General features: G+C 42.4%; 1 protein-coding gene across 6 annotated transcripts in view; it reads right to left on the bottom strand.

Annotated features, from left to right (window-relative positions):
• The window catches only part of CHN1 (chimerin 1), a 167299-nt gene that overhangs the window by 91667 nt on the left and 50619 nt on the right, over positions 1–25013 (bottom strand). For all 6 annotated transcript variants that reach the window (XM_059727269.1, XM_019480361.2, XM_019480360.2 and 3 more), the window contains exons 4-5: positions 16480–16511; positions 15242–15355 (exon numbers count right to left, since the gene is read on the bottom strand). In XM_059727269.1, the coding sequence (XP_059583252.1) occupies positions 15242–15355; positions 16480–16511 (146 nt within the window). The remainder of the gene's footprint in view (positions 1–15241; positions 15356–16479; positions 16512–25013) is intronic.

Genomic DNA, 25013 nt, shown 5'->3' with positions numbered 1-25013 from the left:
AAGATCACAACACAGAATCTGGGGTGACACACTTCATCTACTGGACATTTATTTAATATTTTAGTTATTTTAAAATTTATTTTGATTGTGATAGTGTTTAGAATCCTCCAGAAGAGGGTTGGTTCTATAAGAAAACAGTAAAACTACACCTTCATCAAAAGTTGTCATTTTAAAAAGGATCCAAAGGAGTCAGGTGATTAAGATGCATTGAATATTAATGAGCACAGACCATCCAACTTAACTCCTTTTCTAAAGTCCCAGCCTTATATGGTCCAGGTACATTACCTTCCCTGACTGGAAGTAGTATAGCCTCATCTGCATGGCACCAAAAGAAAGCTCCTTTGCACTGTGAGAGCACACTGTTACATGGCTTCCAATCAGGGGTGTAATGTGGACAGAGCAGTGCATCTTTGAGGGCACTAGTTTAAGACACAGCAAGTTTGTAGTCTAGACGTGGCCTACGTGACACAGGAGGTGTGTCAGATCCAAGGAGTGAATATAGATCCATTGGCTTAATCAGAAGTCTATCTGCCCTTGCTGTAGAAAGAGTTAGAGAAGATATTCATGGCGTTGAAATACCTGCAGTCAAACAAGAGCTATATGTACAGCAAGAAACTATGACTTAAGCTGCAAGAGCTGAACACAGCTTTGGATGTTAGTTACCAAGAAATCAAAACCTTACCAAAGCAGAGAATGCTTCTACAGGAAGTGCTGAAGTTCTACTAGTAGAAAAGTGCCTGCAAATTATAGAACTGCCACAGATAAATGAGAAAATCTAGCCAAAAGAAAACAGTACTGACAACAACAACAGATGGGAAGAGGAGGGAAGGAGAACAGGAACACAGCAAGAAGACATGAACCATAAGGAAAAAAGCATTCTAGTCTGTGGGAGGGCTCAAGTAGCCAGTTAATTACCCATTAAGGTTAGGAGAGGATTATCATCGTTCCACACGCTTATGAGCCCATGTCAATCATATGAAAGGTGCTCTTACATAAGGTAGATCATGTACAAGGCAAGCACATGCCCTGTGCCTGGAATATATGCATCAAAACTATATATAGTACTAAAATTACTTCTGCGGCCATGCTAGAGCCAGGGAAATCTAAATATCAAGGGATTCCAGAGCTGTACATAATGGCAACTTGGAATAAAGCTAAGAGCCCTACAGAACAAACACTGTAGTGCAGTCATTCTTAAGCACAGATACATTTCCATGAGGAGCAAGTTCTGAAGGACAGAATCCATCCCTGACACCACCCTGCTGCAGCTCCTTTGCATTCACCCTTGAGACAGTAACCCAAAGCATTCCTGCCCATCAGTACAAGTAGCACAGGAAATGGCATAGGGCAGAGAAAAGCATTTTCTATGAACCCCAAACAAAGAAATGCTTTGAAGGAAGCACTAATTTTTTTCTGGTAGCAAAGTGTAACTTAAGTGTAAAGAGCAAAGCAGAGGTGCAAAACAGGCTCAGCAATTTGCCCTATCTAAAAGGCAGTTGTACCTTGAATCAGTGGAGCTTCTAAGTAATGTCTGAGGCTCTAAGCTGAGCACACTGAAGCATCACCTCTCTATGATGAGAAACATGCCTGGTTCACCTGAGAGGTAATGACATAGTTATGTGGACTGAAGAAGACAGAATTCCTGGCTGCTGTTGGTATCAGTGAATCCAAACTCTGCCAAAGCCTGCATTTATTTAGATTTATACAGAAACCTAGCCCTGGATCGATACATCCTTGATAAGCATGTAAACCACAAACCTAATTTTATTATTCCTGTGATTTCACTTCAACCCACATAACAAGAAAGGAGAAAATATTAACTCCTGGACTAACTTAACCAAAAAGATGTAAAATATGCCATAACAGAACTACAAGAGCCTTTTAGCAAACTGGACATCAAAGGAATAAGCAGCAAGGGATGACCATAGAGATGGCCCACAGAAAGCAGCAGAAAAAAACAAGCATCATAGACAGGAAGTAAGTTTTAAACTACAAGGGAAGAGAACCCACTATTTAGAGGGCCGTAGCATGCTACTGGCCACTCAAAGAAGGCCAAGAACAGCAAGATGCAATAGGGCTTTCCTAGGCTACAGAAAGGCTTTCATTTCTACCAGTAAGAATTTCAGACACCCAGAAGATCTCTCCCCCTGGAGGGGGCATGATTTCTCTAGGAGGAACTGAATTAACATTTGTTATCTTCAGTGTCTACCAGAAGAGTGGCGATTTACATGGTCATAGTTGAGTGCAGATGTGTCAAGACAAAGAGAAACCCCCTCCTCAATCATACATCTTCTGTAACACCTACAAGAAACCAGCCAATAAGAGCTTAGTAGACTTGAGGACAGGTTGTTTGTATGCAACTAGTGTTTGTTAAAAAGCCTGCAACAGAACTATCAAATCAATTGCCATTTTGACCACTTTCTCACTTTTTTGTCTTTCTTCCCCTTCCTTTTTTACCTCTTTTTCCTATTATGGGATAAGCATTTCCAGGCAGAGATTATGCCTTCCACCATATCTGTACAGTGCTTAGCCTCTCTGGAAGACTCAGGATGCACCTCTGGATTGCTCCATTTTAACAATACAAGAACTCCTTTGGAATCCAGGGAGTTACATTGGGGGTGCATTTATACGTGCCATTAAGACAATGTGATAAACTCTGCCGGAGTTGGCTGCTCTCGGGTGCAGCATCTCCACATGCACCGAGGACAGCAGCAGTCTGAGCCCTGTGGATCAGCCCTGGGCTGGCAGCAGGCTTGGGGCAGGCTCTGGGCTCTGGTTGGAGGCATTGGGACTGGCTGAGGCATGAAAGTACTAGAATGCAGGGCTAGGCAGCAGGCACCCCCCGCACCTTAGAACCCTCATGCCCCAGACAGCCTGTCACTGTCTACACGTGTTTCAGCACAGTACTATACTATGATGGATTTAGTTAATTTACTGCGCCCTAATACCACTGTATGTGTAGATGTGATGCTTTACTACAGCGCTAATCAATCAACTACACAGTGAAGCACACATGTAGATGCACCTGGGATGTAGTGGTTAATCAGGCTTAGAGTAGTCTATATAACGTGTACTAACACTTTCTCATTTAATACACTGTACACTAAAATAGGCCAAGTAAATTTCTGATCATTAGGAAGTTTGCCGTCTTCTACCATGATTAATACAACTGGGATTAATTAATTACAACCCAGAATAGTAGGAATACTGTACAATTGTACATTGAAAGCATTTAAGGCACTCTAACTGGGTTTTTAATCTATTATGGCTAAGGGATGTTCTCAGAGGTTATTTTATTATAGTCCATAGCTGGTTTATTGTAATAGTGCAATGAAACAGAAGAAGGAATATCCCGGCTTTTCTTTCATGCATAAACAAATACATACATACCTACATACAGATGCTTAGTTCACGATGCGCACAGAATTCCTAAGGGGAGTTCTAAACAGACATGGAGTAGGCAAAGAAGTTCTACTTATGAATCTCTTTCAGATTTAAAGTGCTCAAATTCTTGTCTCCTTGAAGAAAACTTTGAGCTTCAGTATTTGCAAATCGAAGAATCTTTTTAAACATTCCTCTCAGACTGTTAAGAGATGACCTAACCTTTAAGATCATATTATCTATACTGCCAACTTAACATTTAGTCCTTTCATCCAGCTGACCTGGGTGATAGAGCAGACATTATTTAATTATTTACATGTAAATGATTTAATTTGTAATTCTATTCATAGAAATAAATTCTCTTTATAGGACGACAACTTAAATAGACATCCAGTTGTTTTTAAGATTGCTGATAAATTTTAAACGTTTTGGTGTGATGTCTGACCCAGCCAGCATGGCTTATTTATATGACTCTAAGGAAAGATTAATTTTTTGCAGAACTCAAGTCTTTTTAAAAAAATATTTTGGTTCTTATGTAAAAATAACCTCCAGAAAACCAGTGTATGCTATTGCATTAGCTTAAAACGTAAGCAAGCAATATGAACTATCTCTGTTCATCTAAATGGAGCCTCTGAATAATGATGTTGAGGGTCAGATTTTCAAACATGGACACCCAGCTGTGTGCCTATACTGTACATGTAATTATGCACACCATTGGCAGACACACCAATAACCTTAAGAGTGTTCTGAATCATTTTTCCTGTATGAGGCAGAAGATGGATCAAGGTGTAATATCTACTTTAATTTTGTTGCTATAGTTCATAATTAAAAATATAATTCATCCATCTTCACAAAATAAGTTGCTCTACAAGTAAGAAACACTTATTCTTTTCTTCCCTTGATTCAGCCTCTTTTCTCCATCTTGTCTGTGCAATTACTGTGCTAAGCAATGTGACGTTTGCAGTCCTGGGCCTTGAACCTTCAAAGACATGCTTAATTTTATCCTGAGGTGTATAAATCTAATGAAAATATTGTAATTGAAACCTTTGCAGGATCGCAACTTGGGGTGTGTACAGAAGTTACATATTTTGCAGAATAAGGCCCCTGAAAGCACTCTGTAGACATCACACAACAAACGTTCATGGCTGCAAAGCACTTCTAAAATGGCCAATTGCATAAAAATTTAACTCTCATCTCATGACAGGGGCACTCTGGGGCAGAGTGCCTTAAGGAACCCGTGTACAGGTTCCCTGTGAGGTTCAATTTGGGGTGATTCTGCCCACATCCCATGTGACTTTGCAGGTCTGGACTGGTGCTCACATGGGGGAGAGCATCAGCCCATCTCCGTCCTGGGGCCATCACAGAGAGGGGACAGAAAACCTGTCTCCTCCCTGTGCAGCCAGGTGGGGGGAGAGGTTGAGGAAAGCGAGGACCCCCCCCTGCCACACATGGCCCCCCCCAGAGCTACCCCTGCTGGGATCTTGGGGGGGGGGGGGGGAGCTGGGCTGGGCTCACATGGCAGGGAGTCTCCATTTCCCCTGCCCCCTGCACTAGCATCTCGACAGTAGCAGAGGCTGCCATGCTCAGAGCTAGGGTGCCGGGGCGGGGCAGGAAATGGAGCCCTTCCACTCACAGACCCAGAGCAGCTCCCCACAAGACCCCAGCAGGGGAAGCCAGGCTGGACAGGGCCTGCCAGGCCGGGCGGGGGGGGGAGGGGGGCAGGCTCTGTTTCTCTTCCCCACCCACCCCAGGTCCAGGCACGGTAGCTGCTGTCAAGATGCTTGCAAGGGGTGAATGGGGACGTGGGGGAAAGCAGTCTCTGCTGCTGGGTGTGTCTCCCACCCAGCTACCCCTACTGGGTCTTGGAGAGAGCTGTGCTGAGCCCACAAGGCGGGGGTGGGGCTCCCTTCCTTGCCCTACCCCCTACAACTCTTGACAGCAGCAGAGGCTGCTGCACCCAGACCTGGGGGAGGGAGTGGGAAGTGGAATCCCCCCCTGCTTTATGGGCCCAGCTTGGATCCCCCCCCAAGACCCCAGCAGGGGTAGTTGCGAGGGGAGGGGCTGCATTGTGGGGGGGTCTCCATCTTCCCCTTCCTTCCTAGCTGCTGCTGACAATTGCTAGCTGGGGGGGGGGGGGGGAGGGCTCGGGAGCGGGTGGCTGCTGAAGCACCCCCACCTGCATTGTTGCAGGCAGGCTGTGAGCCCACCCCCCACCCATGAGTGTTCCTTGAAACATCATGAAATATCTTTTGAAAACTCCAACATTCCAAAATGCAAGAAATTGTCCTACAAAATCTAAAAGATGCTTTTGCAGTATTGTATAGTAAGTGCATTAATAGGATGTGAGATTATGTACAGTCTAGCTGAAGGCTCATTTTATAATGAATATTAGTGATTATATTTTGTAATACCATTTTATCATTTTAGGATTCTTGTTAGTGTTCAGAGCATTAAAACATTTTTTCAATTCCTGTATAATGTATACCAAAAAATCAGTAAAACAAACTAAGGATCACTAAGTTTCCTAACATTTAACTTCCCTTAAGAATTCTGTCTTGATGCCACCTACTTTCCAATGTACTGAAACCCAACAGTGTAAACAAAACCTGTGATTCATAATCAGGACTAACAGAATTACCTTTTAAAAAAAAAATCATGTGGCTGAACCTTATTTCAATTTATTCTCAATATTGCAACAATAGGATTTGCAGGAAAGGAAACCATGGTAACCAACTAAATCTGCTACAGCAGATATCAGCTCAAAAGAACACACAGTACCATCACACTTCAACGCCTACCACTAGCACAATCTCTCCGTATTTCCTTTTTATCCTCCTCTTAATTATTAAACAAGTTTTTGACCACAAAAGGCTACATTGTGAATGATGTCTTATTGTTATCATCATCAGCTACAGGACCTGGCATTAAGCAGGGTCTCACTGTTTTGCTGACTTTAAAGCAGATCTAATGCCTGCAGGAATTAATTAGGAATTTCTAATTCTTTTAATCCACTGGGAATATCTAATTTACATCACAATGTATTTTATAATACTTTTACTCTCCGATAGAGACTACATATGCAACGGTGATAATTTTTTAAAACTTCACTTCAGGGTTGAAAAAAAATGTGACATCTTCTTATTTAAAATTAGTTAATAAATTTTGCCATTGTATTCTCTTTAAATAAAATATGAGAAACTACATGCTGATTAAGAGATGGAATTATATAATATTTTGACGCATGGTGTTCCCTGCTCTTCCTGTCTCTCCGCATCATTCTCCTCTGATCAATACCTTAAATGATGCAATTCTGCAGGCCTACTTAGGCTCCGACCATCAATTTCATTTGAAGTACAGCTTTTAATTTCAACACACACACAAACAAAAGCATTTACTTTATCTTTTTCTTTTTTTTTCCCTGTGAATCTACTTCTATCTTTGAGAGAAACTCTGAGTAATCCTTTATCTTGAGTTTAAACAAAAATGCACTTGTTTCATGTGTCACCTTAAAAGAGCACTCAGTCTCAAAGAAAAACAGTAAAGATGCCAAATAATTGAATAGCAACGGTTACTTTCCTCCAGTCAGGGCTAATCAAAATGCAGCTCCCTATGTAAGTGGAAAGCCCATTTGACAATAGCACAGAGGCAGCCGTTAAAAAAAATCTGAAGTGTACTTTTCTAAACCTGACTTCGAACTGTTAGCATTAATTTCTTTTCTTTTTTTAATATTATTACTGACTCTGGTGGCTACTTAGTGCTCGGGCAAAGATTGAGTCTCTTAAATCAAACCTCCTACACCAGAGTTGTTAAACTCACCTGGGGCCCCAGGCTAGATTCAAACTGCATGGCTCCTTGTGGGTTGGAAACAGCCTGAGGCATAGGGGCCCTCTCTGTGGCGGCAACCAGTCCAGCAGCAGTGAGGAGTCCAGGGGCAGGTGTCTGGTGGCAGAAGTGGATCAGGAGGAGGGGCTGGGGGCAGTGGCAGCTAGCTGAGTTCACCATCAATGGCCATGGCCAGCAGGGCCAAAGAACTCTGAATTCTGTGTCAAACTATGCTCCCCAGCTTTGAGTAGCCTATCGGTAAAGCAGGAGGCTGGGTAGAGCAGCTCCGTGGGCCAGATCCAATCAGGAAGCCATATGTTTGACACCCCTAACTTAGGCTATGTCTACTGTAGGAGAACTGCACTCACATAGGAACATGGCTGTCCTATCTCAACAAAGCACCCATTGGGTATATCTGTCACCTTCCACAGCACTCTGGGGGTGCAGCTCTAAAGCATAGCCTGCTGTGGCTCTACCTACACCAAACCTTGAAATAAGGCAGCAAAATCACTGAGTGCAACTCTGATTTCTGTCACCAGCGCTTGAGAGCAGAGTTGGGGAACAACCTGGCTGTACTACTTCATTTCCAGGACATCATGCACAGAGCAGAAGTGGGTGGGCAGCATGTGCTTGAGAAAGATGCTCCCCAGAGAACCACATACAGATCTATAATGAGACAGAACTCTAATGAGATTTAGGTAATTACTTGCAAAGGGCTTGAGCTTTTTAGAGAAGGGTGCAGAAAAGGACAAATCACTAAACATGGAGCCATTCTGGTAATAAAACAAGTCCACAACACCCAAAGATGGGTTATCCATAGCACAAGCATGATTGTACAGTGGCATACATAGCTGACAAGGGCTTATTATATCATATGCCCAATTTGTTGATATCAAAGGGGAAAAGTTGACCTGGCCTATGTTACGTTGAGTGTGACAGCATTTTTGGCTTACGCTTTTACAGGCCAGCATGGAGGGGTTGTTTACACATGGATTTATTTAGGAACAAGAATGACACTTTAAATTCACACCCTAACATAGTTCATATTACATTTTTAGTGTGGACTAGCCCTACGCTAGGGCGTCCCTCAGGCTATCCTAACAACTAAGAAAAAAGGAAGGAAAACGCAGCAGGATTAGGAAAGAGAAACTGAGAACCCCTTTTGCTTGCATAGATTCACAGACTGTGAGGCTGGAAGGCACCTCAGAAAATCACTGGGTCCTCTTGAAGATTTCCAGGGTAGGCGACTGCACCACCTTGGGAGGGAGATAATTTTCTTGCACGCCCCAAGCCCAGGTAATGGTCAGTGCCCAGGCCCAGCTTTGAACTGAAAACCTACTGGCCCAGAGCTCAGCATGCAACCCCCTAAACCAGACAGCATGACTTGCCTATTTTAGCTGTACTTCCAGTGTTGGTCCAGTACTGTTGTCCAATCTATTCCCAAAGTTAACAAAGCTGGTGTACTGTAGAACTGATTGGTATTTTTTTACTGACACAGAGCCAAACCAATTCCTTCTGTAGTTGGTGTTAACCCTACTTACCTGTGCATTTGGAACATCAGGTGGGATTTGTGATGTTGACACTATACTCCATGTCTTTTACTTGGATTTGATTGTTCCAGAAGTGCAACTCTTTAATAGCAAATTCAAACAGTGAAGCTGAATAGCTTTTGGAGCTGCTCACTGTTATGTGAATAAAGTCTGACAAGGTGTGAATGAGCAAAGGAGTTAGGAACAGAATGAGAAGGGCCGTGGGTGGTCTCTTCCTACATACAATACATCCCTCTGCAGGATGAGCATGGTTCAACAATTTAGAAGGAAAGCAATTGCTCAGATTTACACAGATGGTCTAGTGTCCATTAGCCTTTATCAAAGGAAATAGAATTGGTAAAATTTCTGTTCACAGGGGTCTAGATTTTTTTTGCTTTGCCTGAGCTTGGTGCAGGAACCGGAAGGGGATATGGCTAAAGCAGGTCTCTAGGCTGCTCTGTCCAGAAGCAGCCTATACAGCTGGTTACTGAAGACTGTACTGACAATTTGAAATCACCATAAGATATGCATACTCATGCTCTCTCTGGGAATGCCCCACACATTTGAGTTATCTTGGTTTCACAGCTCCTAGGTATTCTTCTTACACACAGGTAACTCTCAGAGTAGTCACAGACTCGTATTACCGTTGCTTTGCATTGTGGGAAAGATGCAAAAGAGCCAAAGCCAAGCAAAGGACTTCTATGTTGATTAATCTTTTAATTAAAATATTTCTCAAAAAAGTTTATAAAAATGAATAATGGCTTAATTTTCAATCCTGTGAACACAGAAACAATTCTTAACCTTTTGATTCTTATTATTCACTAATTTTGTGATCAATTCTAACAAAAATTATTGTATGAGAAAATACTCCAAAAATTCATCAATGCAGAACTAAGATGGTATAGTTGTGCCTCTTGCCTTTTCAGAAACTGCATAGTGGCTAATTTAAAACTCTGAAATCAGGAAATGTAGTAAGGCAATGCAGACTTAAACATCTGAAAATAGGGAATACAAAGTTAAGGTGCATGCCATCACAACAACCTAGCTTTAGTTCTACCCTTTTTAAGCAATGCCCCAATGTGCCAAAAAAATGCAAAACACATTTTAGGACAACATTCTTGCAAAAATTACAGGATATATTGGTAGGAGACAACAGGCACACTGGAAGACCAAGTATAACATCTCTTTGCTGTGGCAAAACTTGGCCTGGTACAGCAAACAGGAGCTACTATTGTCTCAATGGTCTACAATGAATCACTGAACTTACTGTTAACTGCCTCTGTCCCTTACATTAACCTTAAGGATTCCTACTGAGACGCTGCCCTCATTTCTTCTTTAAGACAACTGTTGTGTATGCCACCAGACTGCTGACAATCACCATGGCAAGAGAGACCCCTTGTGCACTATAGTAAAACAACCTAAAAGTTGCAGTGCAGAAATGGGGCAAATTTAATCCATTAAAGCCAGAGATTCTCAACCAAAGTGAGAGAGTAAGGTGTGAGGAGATAAATTGAGTAGACTCAGGCTTGTCCCTGCCTAGACAATCCTGCATCCCACTGCCCAGCCCCTCTGCAAAGAGGTAGGTACTATAATATATGTAATTTTGGTTTTTGATATTGAGCAGCACTTCATTTACAAAAGTTATGAAGGGCTGCCTCAAATCCAGAAAGACAGAGAACCACTGATCAAAGTACATGCTGTCCATAATGGTCACAACTCTGCCAATCTATTCTAATAAGCCCACTATTCAATCAGTGACGATGCATAGGGGGTGCACGTGCACCCCCTGAGTGTGCTGGTGCGCCCCCTTATAGCCAGTATTCCCAGGGGGGGCAGGAGGGAGTGCTGGTGCTCCCCCTGAGAGCGCCAGCCAGGGAGTGGGGGCGCCAAGAGATGTGATCCTCATGGTCCCCCCTACGGTCAATTGCGATGACCGGGGGGGTGGGTTCCTCCGTGGCCAATGACCATGCCAACCCAGAAGTGCCACTTCGGGGTTAGCGCAAACGGCCACAGGGGACCCCCCCTTCTCCCTGGTTGCTGACTGGCTGCTGGGGGGGCAAGTGCCTCCCCTAACTCAGAAGGCACCAGTTGCCCATGTATTCAGTACACCCATACCTAGTACAGTGGATGAAACTGTAGTACAACCAGATAAACAGTGAAATTCAAGTAGTGTAAGGAAAGCACATACTTGTTTGAAGTAGGTTGGGGCCAGAGCCGCAGCTGCCTGTCCTGCTCTCCATGGCCACCTCATGTTTGATTCCAAGAGGAATGGCTTCTTTCCCCAAGTTAAACTGGGGGGAGTAGGTGGGGGGAGAGGAAGGAACCTTGTCTTAGAATTGAATAAATATGGTACTTTTTTTGAATGAAAGTACTTAGTGTTTTAACAGTGAACAAGAAACTTGTAAAAGTTTTAAAGGAGAAAGCTAGCCATATGCAATGGCACCCTGGTAAAAAAAATCCTCTGCACTGGATAGAATGGTAGATCAGAAAGATGCTATGCCAGTCATAGGGAAGGATGGCAAGATGACAAGCTAAGGTATAAAAGACAATAAAACACTTTCAGACTCAATATCGAGGGAAACTGAGGGAAATGACCAAGATAGCACGTTATTTTACTTGCTTTAGTAGTAGAAAGCAGCAAGAAAAACCATTTTCCTTGGTAAAACCAGAATTAGTTAAATGCTTAATTATGGCAAAGTGGCATCTTTACCTTTAACATTTCAATTTGAAAGCATACTCCCAAATGCAAATTTCTATCAAATAAACTAGTAACATAGCAAATGTTAACTAATGAACATAGCAAAGCTGAAAGAATTTTTCTGTGAGGTTAAAGTCTACTGAAATTACCTCTTAAGTATAGCCTTGCCGTCACTTGAAAATTTATTTTGGAACTGGAATATTAAAACTTTTCCCCAAGCAAGCAGAAACAAATTTGTATCAGGAGGAGAGCTACTTTACATTTTTCTGTAGGATCAAACATACTCCATTGTCTTCAAGAGTTTCTTTCAGTTTTTTCTACCTTGTAACAGAAATGGTAAAGGCATTAATGTATTAATACTTTACCTGCCAGCTTGGGAAACAATTGCATATTAAAAAAAAAAAGGCACTGATTGGCTTACATCAATCCTACAAGCTGCCAAACAACCACAATTCCCCATTGGCCATAAAGCACCGTGCATTTTCCAGGATCAGGATTCAGTGACAGAACTTCTGCCTTTAGATTAGCCATTAAAACAACAGTTCTTTTTCATCTTTGAATTTATTTTATTAGAGTGAAAGCGAGTCATTACACCACAATAAATACCACCAATGGATTCACATATGTTATTACAAATCAATATAAGTGTGTCCCTGTTAGTCTGATTACTGGAGAGAGAAATATCTTGGCAGTCCTTTTTTTTATTTTTAAGCGTTCTTAAGAAAACTCATTTACAACAATGCAAACTATTACTTTTTTGATCATATTTCTATTTTTGCTGTATAAAACTTTCAGCAGCTACTGTTTCCCTTAAAATTTTTCTGCACTAGTTAGACTCAACACTTCTATTAAAATCTCTACCTCAAATTTCCCAAAGTGTGCTTACCTTTTCTCTACAATCCCAGAATGAATCATATTTTTTTTCTGTCAGATGTCCAGCCTATCCAAAAAATAAGCTCTTGCTGGATAAATATTACTGAGACTCCTGTTTGTATTCACTAGCATTTCAACATATCTTGTCCTGTCCTGTGCTGGTATTCAAGATATCTGAGGCAAATTTATCAGTTGGCCTTTGTTGAGAACAATAGTAAATCTTAACTTTTGAAAGCAAAGTTTCTGTTTCTTTATGGAATATCTAGAACACTGATATCAGAGGATGGGATGTTTCAAGAAAAAACCCCTTTTTTCTATCCACTGTTTCACTAGCTGACCCATGTAGCCTTCTTTAAGTCCCATCTTTTAGGTGGCATTACGCAGAACGACTAATGGAGCACTCATAATTTTTGGGTCAAGAGCTTGCTGTGATGTGATCAAGCAGTTTTGGATGTTATTAAAAGCTCACAAAAATTAAGCTTGTTGGAGACTGCAACTTGTTCTTCAGACAACAGAAGTTTCATCAGTTTGAATCGGTTTGTTTGCAAGAACAAGGCCAGAAAGGAAGCAACATTTTTCACTCATGCTATATGCGTACTTAGGCACAGTTTCCTAGTAAACTGGATTAATTATTTAGTCATCTCACTGAAGACCTCAGATTCTGAAATGGCTGCAGGCCATTCTATGTAATCTTAAAAGGGCAAGTGAGTTGGACTGGGTAGCCATAACCAGATATCAGATGTACTAAATATCAGATATCCAGGTCCCAATATCTAACCTACAACAGCTTTTCTACTACTTGGCTCAGGACTGATGCCAGGATATTTGGTTATGGCTACCCAGTCCATCCCACTTGCTCTTTTCAGGTATCAGCAGAACTTTACCACTTTTCCAGTCTTTTAGAATTTCACAGATATTCATTTATTTTAAATGAATAGCAATAGTCCAAAGGTCTTGTCAGCCAAATCTTTAAATTAAATTTAAAAAGTGGGTTTAAAATTTTTTATCACATTGGCAATGTATAGGGGGTGCATGTGCACCCCCTGAGATTGGTGGTGTACCCCCTGCGAAAAGTGCTGCCAACGCTGCTGGAGGCACCTGCAGGTGGTCATTGGTTGTCGCCACCCCCCTGACACTGCCGGCAGCATCTGTAGGCAGTCCCTGATTGCCGCTGCCACCAGTGGCATTTGCAGTGGTTGGCGCTTGCCACCTCCCACTGCCTTCTGCCACCGCCACCTGTGGGCAGTTGCCATGCCCCCCCAGCCTCCAGGGGCATGTGGTGTGCATGGTTTATCCCTTTTACTTGCTTTTAATATTCTTCATAGTTACTAATAGACTGAATAGCACTTCATCATGTCCAAAGAAGGGGAAGGTAGTGGCAAAAAAATGGTCTTAAATTTTGTTAAAAACACTGTGGATACTTTACACCTCAAAGATCATGAGTAAAGTACAATCTACTCATTAAAATATTACATACAAATCTAGACAATAAGAGAATAGAAGAGGAGGTTGCTTTTTTTCCTCTCTCCTTATACTTTTCTCTCTGCTACACCCAAGTTGTGGGATTCAAACAAATACAATCTTGACCCTCCAAAAGGGTAGGAAAAATAATTTATGGTACTTCACAAAATGAAATGAACTAAAATTCAGATTTGTTAGATACATTTTTGTCTGGTATAATCTGCCTGAGAAAAAAATGTGTCTGATTACTGATATGTGAAAAGGTGTCTGCTGACCTGGGAAAGCACTTTAAGCCCATGCTTCATTTTAACCATGTGAGAACAGTCCTTAGGGCAGCCACTGACTCATCTCCAGAATACTGACCAGCCCCTTGGTGAGGGGTAGCTCTCCTCAGCTCATCAGTGGTGAGAGGTGGGACTGCCACCACCTCAGCCAATCAGCATTGGGGGTGCAACCCCCATGGGGGGGGGGTGCAATGGGCCCCTTGGCCAATCAGTAGCAAGGGGTGGAGCCACCACCTCCCTCCCTTCCTTGCTGTCTCAGATCCCCTCTCCTCCAGGCTGCACACCATCCTACCTCTAGGCACAGCCAATAGAATCATGAGGACAAGTGACTGACATGTATTTCCACCAGTGAACTGAAAAACAGGACTTTTTGCTGTCCATTTCTGGTTCAGAAATGGACAGGGTACAAAGGGCTTAAAAACAGGATGGGCCGCTAATAAACAGGACCAGTGCCACCCTAGCAGTTCTCCTGAAGTACTACTTGCTCTTAAAGCTAAACACATGCAAAAATGGATCTGAGACATCTGCAGATAAGTTGAAATGGAACTGAAAAGTCAATTCATTTTATAAGCTATCTCTGAAAGCAAAGTAACTAGACACCATAAAATCATACTCTGCCTATTTCATTGAGGATATAAACCAGTTCTGTTATTAGAGATATACATAATTGGTGGGTAGGCTTGCATACCCAGATAGGTCAGAACTGTCCAGGTATACAGACTAGTTCACAGAAAGCTGAATAAATGGTAAACAGAAGTCAGAGCACCAGACAGGCTCTTAAAACAAGCAACCAGGGAAGGAGCAGCACTGCTACAAAGTTGGTTGAATGATGTAAGAACACGGAAGCACCTTCTAATTCCTGTTCACCTCCTTTCTCAACATTCCCATGTGGCTATCTGTGGGCAGAATTAGAAACCAAAGGCAGAAGAGAAAAAGGAGGAAAAATCTATAGGAAAATAAAACTAATCAGCTGTAAATACTTATCTCAACATTTCAAATGATAAATATTAATCTCATGCTGGAAGTCTTAACAGATTCTAATGATACTGACCTGTAACTAGGTAAAAATATATATCTTCATTAAACACTGACTATTCCAAGAAAATGTACAAAGGAAATAAGTGGTTGAGGTTCACATATTACCACCATTATCTAGATTTTATAACTTTTTAAATGAAATACTAATTACCAACCTTAATGCTAAAGTGTAAGTACCAGGTTGCCGTTGACTTTCACGAATAAGGTAACTTCCTTCTGCAACACTTAATAACTGGTCGGCTTCTTCCCTTGAGATCATACCGTGAAATCTATAAACAAAGCGCATCTTTATTTGCAGTCAAAGTTGTTTCAAAACACACTTTTCAGAATTTTACTCCATCTTTTTCTTTCCTCTTTTTTTTTTTTTAAACAGCCACAACCATCCTGGGCTTTTTAAAAGAAACTCCACTGAAATTGAAGATACGTTATGTTAATTTTCTCTCCTTGCCTGGAATTTGCCCACATATTTATTTATGACTACTGGGTCTAGATCATCAAAATTGCTTAAATATATCAAGGGAAGAATGCTTTTTCCCTACAAACAAGTGTACCTCTAACATTAGTTTAGTAGATAGACCTGTCCATTTTACCTTATTGGCTTAATACTATGTGCTAGAGGGACCTACATATGTACCACTCTGGGACAGCTTCATAATCTGCCAGGCATTTGAGGATTTTAAATAATCTTCAAAATAATCTGCCCAATGTACATACATTTATAGCAAAGTAAACATAGAAATAAACGTAACCATCTGTGTGTAATGGTATGAAATAGAGTACAAGGAAATATAAATAATGTATATTTAATAGCATTTAACCTCTTATATGGTTCCAAAGAGATTTTTGTGCACACAGATACGTTGCAGCAGCCACCATCTCTGTGGTGAAAAGAAGCCAGCATTTAAAACTACAGCACAGATAGCAAGCACTACATTTTCCTGGCTAAAACAGCAATTTAAGACTACCATATCCATCAATTTCAGGTAGACAAAATAGCATTACCTAAATAAGAATCTGCAGGTAAGCAAGAAATACTGTGGTGAAGTGGAATAAAAGTTCCTTATTTCACATTCACAATGAGACAACTGATAGGAACATGGCATAGCAGAGTTGTGCAGTTACTGCTCAGACTGCAGACACGAAAGGTAATAACCACAGCAAGGTTGTTCACACATACAGTATGCTGAGCACCCAATGAAGCAGCCTCTTGCAAAGTCACCACCCTGCCAGGTAAATGGGCCTGCAAATTTAAACTAGCCCCACACTCCTGCAGGGTTAAACATACAGATGAGATACAGTGACTATGCAGTGAACTTCCAGAGCCTTCACTGAACATCAACAGTAGTAATGATGATTTACATTAGACTATATTTTGCAATAAGATATTACTTACTCTCTTCCATAATACTTGGGTCTGTTCTCGACCTATTGAAAAAACAAACAGCCTTTTTAAGCCATTAAGGAAGAGCTCACACACATAACATCTTTATACCTCATGACTTATTTAAAAGTAGGAGAAGATGATGTTACCTGAAGGGATAGACAAAAATCATAATAATTTGACCTGGGACTTGTTTAGTAGGCAAAGTATACGAAACTATAATATTAGGTCCCACAACACACCCTGAAAATACTCCAAATATTGAACCTCAGGAAACACTGCATTTGGCTTCTGAAAAAAAGAGGGAGCAAAACTGAACAGCAGCCTTTTATGTCAGGATTTTTAAAAACAAATTAGTAAGCATATCCACACAGAGTATATGGAAATTACAGGTTTTTTGGAGTTGATGCATGGCAATGTTTTATTGGCATAAATGTGTTGTATTACTTATTGCTAACAAATTATTAAAGCATTTAAGAAAATCATTGTAATCATGGATAATCTTAAGCATACGGCTATTCTTCTTAGTTCAGAGCAGGGAAGCAGATTTCAATAGCTTGGAACCTTAACTATCACAATCATTGATAATCCAGCTAAAAAAGTGCAAAATATTCTAAGTTAATCTTCACTTGAGTTTCATCCTCACATTTTTTCAAGCAAATTAAAAATAATAACTTCTTTTTGTTTTCTCAGTGTTTGTGATGTCAAAAATGACAATGATATAGTTTAGAAGTAATAATCTTTCCACATTCACAGAGAGCTATTCTCATGGTTAATCGCTCTGTATTACAGTGATCAATAATATTCTAAAATGATCGTTTTCCTACTTAATTGTTAGCATCTGAATAGATTATCATATTTCAAATGTAAAAAAGGCTTTGTATATTGTTAGAGAGTGTCTACGAGTAAAGAAACATATTTGGGTGCTAATTGTGCAAGACAGGCTAAACTTTGAGCATATGAGGCCTTCTATTTTTGTCATGCTAATATTAACGGTCTGATCTAAGTAAATGCAACATTGAGGCATTTTTAAAATATGTACCTACTTCATTAAAATATGAAGCAATATGAAAGCAGACAAGATGAAACCCTTTTAGTAAATACTAATACATAAACACTGTAATTATTCATATAATAGCATCAAGTCACTTTAGAGAATCAAAGAATTCTAGGCTGCTCGCAGATGCTTTACTTTAAACTCAGCACGCTCCCAAACTGAGCCTAGCGCATGCCCAGAAGAGGCATTGCATTAACGGGACCTGGCTGTCTCAACTTCTGTATATATCGGGCACTATAGTGGGACTTTTTTGAATCAGCTTTAGCACCAAAAAGCCCTGTTGAAGCACCAGAATCTATACCAGTGGTTCCCAACCTTTTTTTGCTGCGACCCGCTGCTGGGAGCAGAGTGCGGCAGGGGCAGCCTGGGGGCAGGGGAGCTCCTGGCATATGGTGTGGCTCGTCTTTTGTATGTGGCACCACCGGCATTGTCCCCTGCAACCCTCATCTGGGTTGCAACCCAAAGTTGGGAACCACTGATTTATGCAGACACTGCAAAGCCAGGTAAAAGTAATGCACTGCTGCTTCCGATAAAGCACGTTCCCCCCATCCCCCACGCCTGTTGGCGCGCACAGAGAAGTAGGGCTGGGAGGGACCTCAAGAGATCAAGTCGAACCCCCTGCCTGAGGCTAGATCATCCCTATCCAAACCATCCTATACAAATCTATTGTCTAACCTCCCAGCAAAACCACAGTCAACCCTGACACAACACAAGACATAATACCCTAATCTGCCACAGCTACAGCAAGGGGACCACAGTGGCCAATATCCTGCTGCTGTAAGGGTGGTTCAACTACACTTGAGAGATCCCAGGGAGAGGGCCATGTCCTCCACTACAGAAGAAGGCAGAAACTCTCACAGTCCATACCAATTTGATTATGGGGTAAAATTCCTTCCTGACTCCAAATTTGGCAATTGGTCTGACCCCAAGTGGAGGGGCAAGACCCTCTAGCCAGGAACCTCCAGGTTTAGGTTTCAACAGAAGCACTGGCAAACCCCACACAAAATCCCCAGCCATGGACGAAGGCTTAAAAAACACCTGATACATAGGTGGAGTAGTAGCAGGAGGGGAAAAACTTCCCCCTGGCCCCATGTGGCAATTAGGAAAGCCCAGAAGCATGGTAAAAGCCACAGGCGAACAGAGACATAGCTACAGCTAGATACCTCTTGATCAGTGGCTGTCCCAACCTTCTCTGCAATACTTCCAGAGATTGAGAGTCTACAACTTCCCTAGGCAGTGTATTTTACTGTCTCACTGTTTCAACAGTGAAGACGTTTTTTCCTGACATTCAACCTAAAGCTACTTTGCTGCAACTTTAAGCTATTGGTTCATGTCCTACTCCCTGCAACAAGAGAGAAAAAGTATTTTCCCTCCTCTTTATGGCACGTAGGAAGGCAAAATACCTGTTGCAAAGAGTTTATAAAAGATAAATCCCATCACAAATTGTCTTTAATAGCTGATTTTGGTTGCATGTTTGAGTCACTTACCAAATACAGCAGCACAATACAATGATTTTGTATTACAGGACTGGAGAATTTCCACAGGCAAAAGAATTCCATTTCAGAATTGTGAGATTAAGGGTCAAAACTGGGGGCTTAAACTGGCAACTTCCCTCCATATAAAAACCCCTCTATTTCTTCAGTAACCAACTGAAACTCTCTGTCCCTCCCATCAATCCTCTCTGTTGGTTTAGGGAAACAACCATGTCCAATCCTTCTTTCTCTACTTCTTCTCTACCACTTCATCTCTGATCTCTTCCTTGTTCCAACTGATGTAGTATTTCAGTTCATGCAGCCCCAGCTTCAGGCACTTTCTTTCATTGAAAGATAACCCCTTAAACACACAGAGATTTCTTACTTTTCATAAACTAGTTTTAACACATGCTTGTCACGGTTGCTGTCACCTAGCTTCTCCTCAATCCTCAGATCGCTCACCAGATCATCCCCTTTGGCCAAAACCAGATCAAACAGTGCCTCCCCCCTAATTGGCCTGTAGACTTCTTGTATTAGGTAGAGGTCATCGATGCAAGTGAGAAAGCAATGTGACCAGTCAGATTCGGCCGTGTGCTCTTATCATAGGATGTGTTAAAACTTATCTCATTTCTGTATGGATTTTAAAGGCCCCATTAGATGCCCATTAATTTAGACTTGATTCTCTGCTTCTCTATACAATAACCTTATCCAACATATAAATTTCTCTGAGAAACCTGTTTTTCCTAGCACCTCAGATATATAATCATGATCCATTCTGTCATATGCTTTTTCTAGGTCTAGGTTTGCTGTAAATGTTTGTGTTTGCCTCTTTGATGTGGGACAGTGCATCTCTGATCATCCTGATAGCTTCGGAGAACCTTCTACCTCAGGGGTGGGCAATTATTTTGGGTGGAGGGCTACTTACCGAGTACTGGCAAGCTGTCGAGGGCCACATGGGTAGCTCCACCCCTTGACAGGGGCCTTGCCCCCTGGTCGCCATCTTGGGATAGGAAGTTCCACCCCCTAACCCCTGACCTTTTCCACCAGAAGTCTCTTCCCTTGCCCCCGGAAGTACTCCTTTCAGCAATGGGTTTTGCCATCTCAGAACCAGAAAAATACCAAATTATATTCTAAAAAGCGAACATCTAAAACATTAATTTGATTTCAAAAAATATTTTGTCCTGTTTTACATGCATTTCTGTAGTGTACATAGAGGTGATTGTATATAATAGTTTAGAATGAAGTCTTACTCTTGTATATTGTGTGTGTAGGGGGAGTGTATAGGTTTGTGGCAAGGCTGTGGGTGGGTGGATGTGGGTGCATCTGTGGGGGTGGGTAGGTGTGGGGGCTATGGGAGCATGTGGCTGTATGTGTGGATATGTGGTGTATGGGTGGGTTGGGTATGGAGGATGGCTGGGGTGTGTGAGACGGTGTGGGGGTCTGCATGTATGGTAGCGTGAAGGGGTGTGTGGGTGTACGTGTATGGTGGGGTGTGTGTGGGACTCACCCTATGAAAACACACGCACACACGCGCACATGTACCAGGGAACCAGCAAGGCCCTGTGCTCCCGGGCGGGCAATGCAGCTGGGAGCAACATGGTGCTATAGCAGTATGGGGGCAGGAAGGCAGGGAAATTGTTGGGGGTAGGGCGAGGCTGGGCTCCTGCTGCCATCTCCCCCTGGGTCCTACTGCCCCTGTCTCCTGTCATCTTTGACAGACAGCAAGGAGCAGATAAATGTTTTTTAAATTTTTCAGGGGTCCTGAGGGCTGGATAGAATGGCCTGGCAGGCTGTATTTTGCCCACCTCTGTTCTACCTGGTACTGCGCATATTTGGTGTTCATGTATTATCTTCTAGAGATTTTTCTCATCCCTAAACCAGCATCTTGGCCATTAGCTTATAGTTCATATTAAGGAGTGTAATCGGTTTCCAGTTTTTCAGAAGTTCCTTCTCTCCTTTCTTGAAGAGGAAGATTACAACATTTCTTATAAAATCTTTCCCTGCCTCTCCTGTTTCCATTATTTCCTCGAACACTTCCACTTTATCCCTTCCCTACCCACATTCAAAATTTCTCGTAAAATTCCATAAGCAGTCCATCCGTTCCTGATTTCCCTCTTTTTTAAGCACTTCTCCACTTCCTTTATCTTTTTTTCCATCTTCTTTGCTTCCTCCTCCTCTACTTTCTCTTCAAGCTCTTCCAATAAATACTTCTTCTTCTTCTTTCCCTTTTCTGGTATAGCTCTTCATAAAATCTTCTTGTCACCTCCAACACCTCCTCCTGCTTTTCCACCCAGGCACTACCTTCTTCCTGCACTGCTTTAAGCTCTACTTTTGCCACCTCACTCTGCCTGAAAGGTATTGGGACCACTCTTTGTTTTCCACCACCCGGCGTGCTTTTGCTAAGAATATTTTCTCTCTCATATTGCTTTTAAACCAGGTTTTTAACTCTTGCCTTGTTTCTTCTAGCTCTTCTCATACCTGTCTTCCTCCTGCAGCTTTCTTTAGCAGCACCTACATCTTTCTTTGCAGTTCTCTTAGCACTTTGATGCTTTTCCCCAAACATCTTTGGCCTTCATTCCTGAAGAATTCTCCCGTCCTCTTCTGCATCATCCACCATTCTCTGGTATTCCTGAAATATTTCTTCAGTGTTCATCACCCCTCAATGTCTCATATACACTTGACGTATTTCTTCCTTCTAACAGCCACACATTTAACTTCCACAGTCCCTTCACGCTCATGGGGCTCTTACCAAGACTCATTTCCCTCTTCAGAATCCAGTAATCACTAAAAGCCACAAGTATGGTTTCTTTCTTCCTTATCTCTGTTTCTTTTGATACAAGCACACAGTCAATTCTTGATTCTTTCCACTGGGGTCAGTGGCAACATGTAGGGAGTGCACGTGCACCCCCTGAGAGCTCTGGTGCACACCCTGATAGGCTGTGCTCCCCACTTAGGCGATGGGCATAGGAGGCAGGTGGGAGTTGCAGTGCACCCCCTGTGAGCGCTGACTGGGGAGTGGGAGCGCCAGATGTAGTGCTGTGGCTGCTTCCGGGAGTGCTGCAGCTGCTTTCTGGTCAGCGAGACTGGCTGCGGGGGGACCCCTCCCGGTCACTGACTGGTCATGGGGGGGGACACGTGTCCCCCCTGACTAAGGTGGCACCAGTCACCCATGACTATGGTCTTTTCTAGTGAAAACTTTCTCCCATACCCACACATCTCTTAGTGATTCGTCTTTTATTACATTTGTTAACAGTCTAGATGAGTTGTCTAAAGCTCCATTTCCTTCTTTCCCTGTTTTGTCACCCACTTCAACCATACAGTTGAAATCTCTCACTATTATGTACAGTCTCCCACCAGTCAAGTAAAGCACTAGTCTTCTAAGCAGCACATTCCTTCTCTCCCTCTCTGGTGGTACGTATACACTGAAAATTTCTAATACTGTTCCCAGACTGATAGTATAATTCATTGCAATTTGTCACTGATGGCTTCTCTACCCACTTTGCCCTCAGCTCCTTACAAATAGTACATTTTAGGGACTCTTGGTACTCTGCTGCTCTATGTCCCACCCCTCCTCATCTGTAGTACACTATGAGGAGACAATATGCAGACAGGTGCCCCACCTTTCCGCATTTGCTGCACTGTTTTTGGTTGCCCATGGTACATTATAAAGCCCCGGTGTGCCCCAATCTGGATCACTGATGGGAGATGCAGCACACCATCTGGTCCCCATTTGTCTGCTTGTAACATTATTCGTGCTCTCCAAGACCCTGTCCAGATACATGTTTGTTCTTTTCTATACCAACATTACCCTTTGGGCATACTTTTCCATTCATCTTTCTATGTCTTCTGCCTCTAGTAAATCCACGTACGTTCAAACTATAAATCAGTCTCTCTTGACTTTTCCCCTGCTATGAACTTTAACCCTCTTAATTCCTCCCTCCCATGTTTCTCTGCATATTCCTTCCAAAAGTTCTTATACCCTTCTCCATCCTAGTAAGTCAATTCCCAAGTCTTTTGGTTAGAGAAAGCGATCAGGCCAGTGAAATGTTCTGCCTGCGCCTCCAAAATCTCAAACAGGACCTTTTCCAAGAAATCGTATCTATTCATCATCGATCCCTTCTGCCTCCTGTCACCAGTTAAGGTTGCCTTTATCTGCAGCCTCTGCTCCTCTCTAGCTGCTCTCAGTGTCTCTTCCATGTTTTTCTGCTGTGCTGTTCCTGGTCGGCCAGCCTGTCATCCTCTGCTTCTTGCCCAGCGTACCTTCTCCTACTGCTCTTGCCATATCCCACTCTCCTCTGCTCCTGTCTTCCTTCTGGCATCGTCACTCTTATCATTGCTGCCTCCACCGTTGCTCTTGTTGCTACCTTCTTTCTTTCCTTCTGCTGCACCTTTGCCCACTCTCCATCTGTCTCCAGATCTTTATTTCTGCTCTTCAAATCTTTTTCCATCTCATGTTTACTTGCCACCACTGCCATTGTTTTGAGCTTTGGGTCTTCCTTCTCTGCTCCTTACACTCTCACGCCCTGTCGATGCCTTTCTCTGCCTTCAAGGCATAGATCAGGCTTTGAATGCTGATGGGAACCTACCACAAGGACAGGTTAGTACAGCCCATCTAAATAAGATAAATGGGAGTACCCATTGCACTCAATCCTCCCAGCACCAACTCTCTTTCAAGTCATGGTAAGCCACTACACTGCAAACATTTCCACTTCCCCTTCATTCCCACAGCTGAGCTGTGCCTTTCTTTCCTATTTCCAATAATTCCTGTTTCTTCACCAGCTTTGATATGTCTGGCAAACATCACCAAATGGGGCCCCAAACAGTTCACCCAGAATCCCTTTCACTCCTGTCTCATCTTGTCACATATGTTTAGTGTGACTCACCTTCCCTACCCCCCCCCACCCAATGAGGTGGAGCTGGATCAGGTTGTCCAGTGCCTTACCTGCATATAATTTTTTGGAGGTTCCAAGGACTCATGACATGAACGCTTGGGTCCAGTCATGAGTGGGGGGATAATTAGCACGTAAATCCTTTGGGGGAGGGGGGAGATATCTGGAGTATACATAAATACTGAATAGATGATGATCCATAGTTTGCTTCTCCTGACAAAAACATTAGTCTGCTGCACAGAGGCTCCATGATTTCATGAGAAAGTTGCATCCTCCAAGATCCATTCTCAATCTATTCAGGCTCTGTCATTTGTAGTTGGAGCCAGGTGCTAACTCCTCAATGGGGGTAAATTCCTCACTGGCTCCATTCACCAGCTTTGTTACCTCGCTTTTCCATTCTTTTTGCCAGAGGGTAGTTCTGGCTGATTCTGGTGATGTGGTCAATGGCATGGTAGAGGACAAAAAGCTATTTCTCGATGAGAGACGAAGGTGCACTGGTTGATGTCCATATAGCGGATGGCTGTTGTTGGACCTACTGGTCAATGTCACCTTCTGCTTTCCTCCTGATGTAAGGGGGCACTACACCAGTTAGAGCATATAGGCAGGGAACAGGGGTTTTAGGCAGTCTGCTATAATTCTACATGCATCAGTTAGGGCAGTGTAAATATGTTTACTGTGACTTGACATTCTCCAGGTGGTGCAGGTGTATTCAACCACAAAGATGAATGTGCTCCCAACTTAGAATTTGTGAACTTATGCAGAACGTTGTTTTGTGAGTTGAGCTTGGCTTTGGTATTGAATATGTGCTTTTTTGTAATCATGGCTCAAAATGCTGTTGACTCTGCTCAGGCCCAGCCCAGTGAATTATATGGTAAATCATAGGCCTTTTGGCTTTGGATTAATATCAAGCATAGTTTGCCACTATATGTAAGCAGGTATAAAAGTGCTGCTTAAAAGTGTGTTTATGGAGTACCTGTGCTAAAACTCAAAGCAGTTTCCAAAAAAGTAAAATGAATCAATTAAGGATTAACTTAATCTAGGGTACTATGTGCAAATTACTACACGTATATTTATTTCAAGGCCAGTGTTTTCAAATTTACCCCTCACTTCTATGTGTTCAGGGAGAGC

Source organism: Alligator mississippiensis, chromosome 4 (assembly GCF_030867095.1).
Source record: "Alligator mississippiensis isolate rAllMis1 chromosome 4, rAllMis1, whole genome shotgun sequence".
NCBI classification, from domain to species: Eukaryota; Metazoa; Chordata; order Crocodylia; family Alligatoridae; genus Alligator; species Alligator mississippiensis.
Note: the sequence above shows the minus strand (reverse complement) of the source record. Positions and strands in the feature narration are given on the sequence as shown.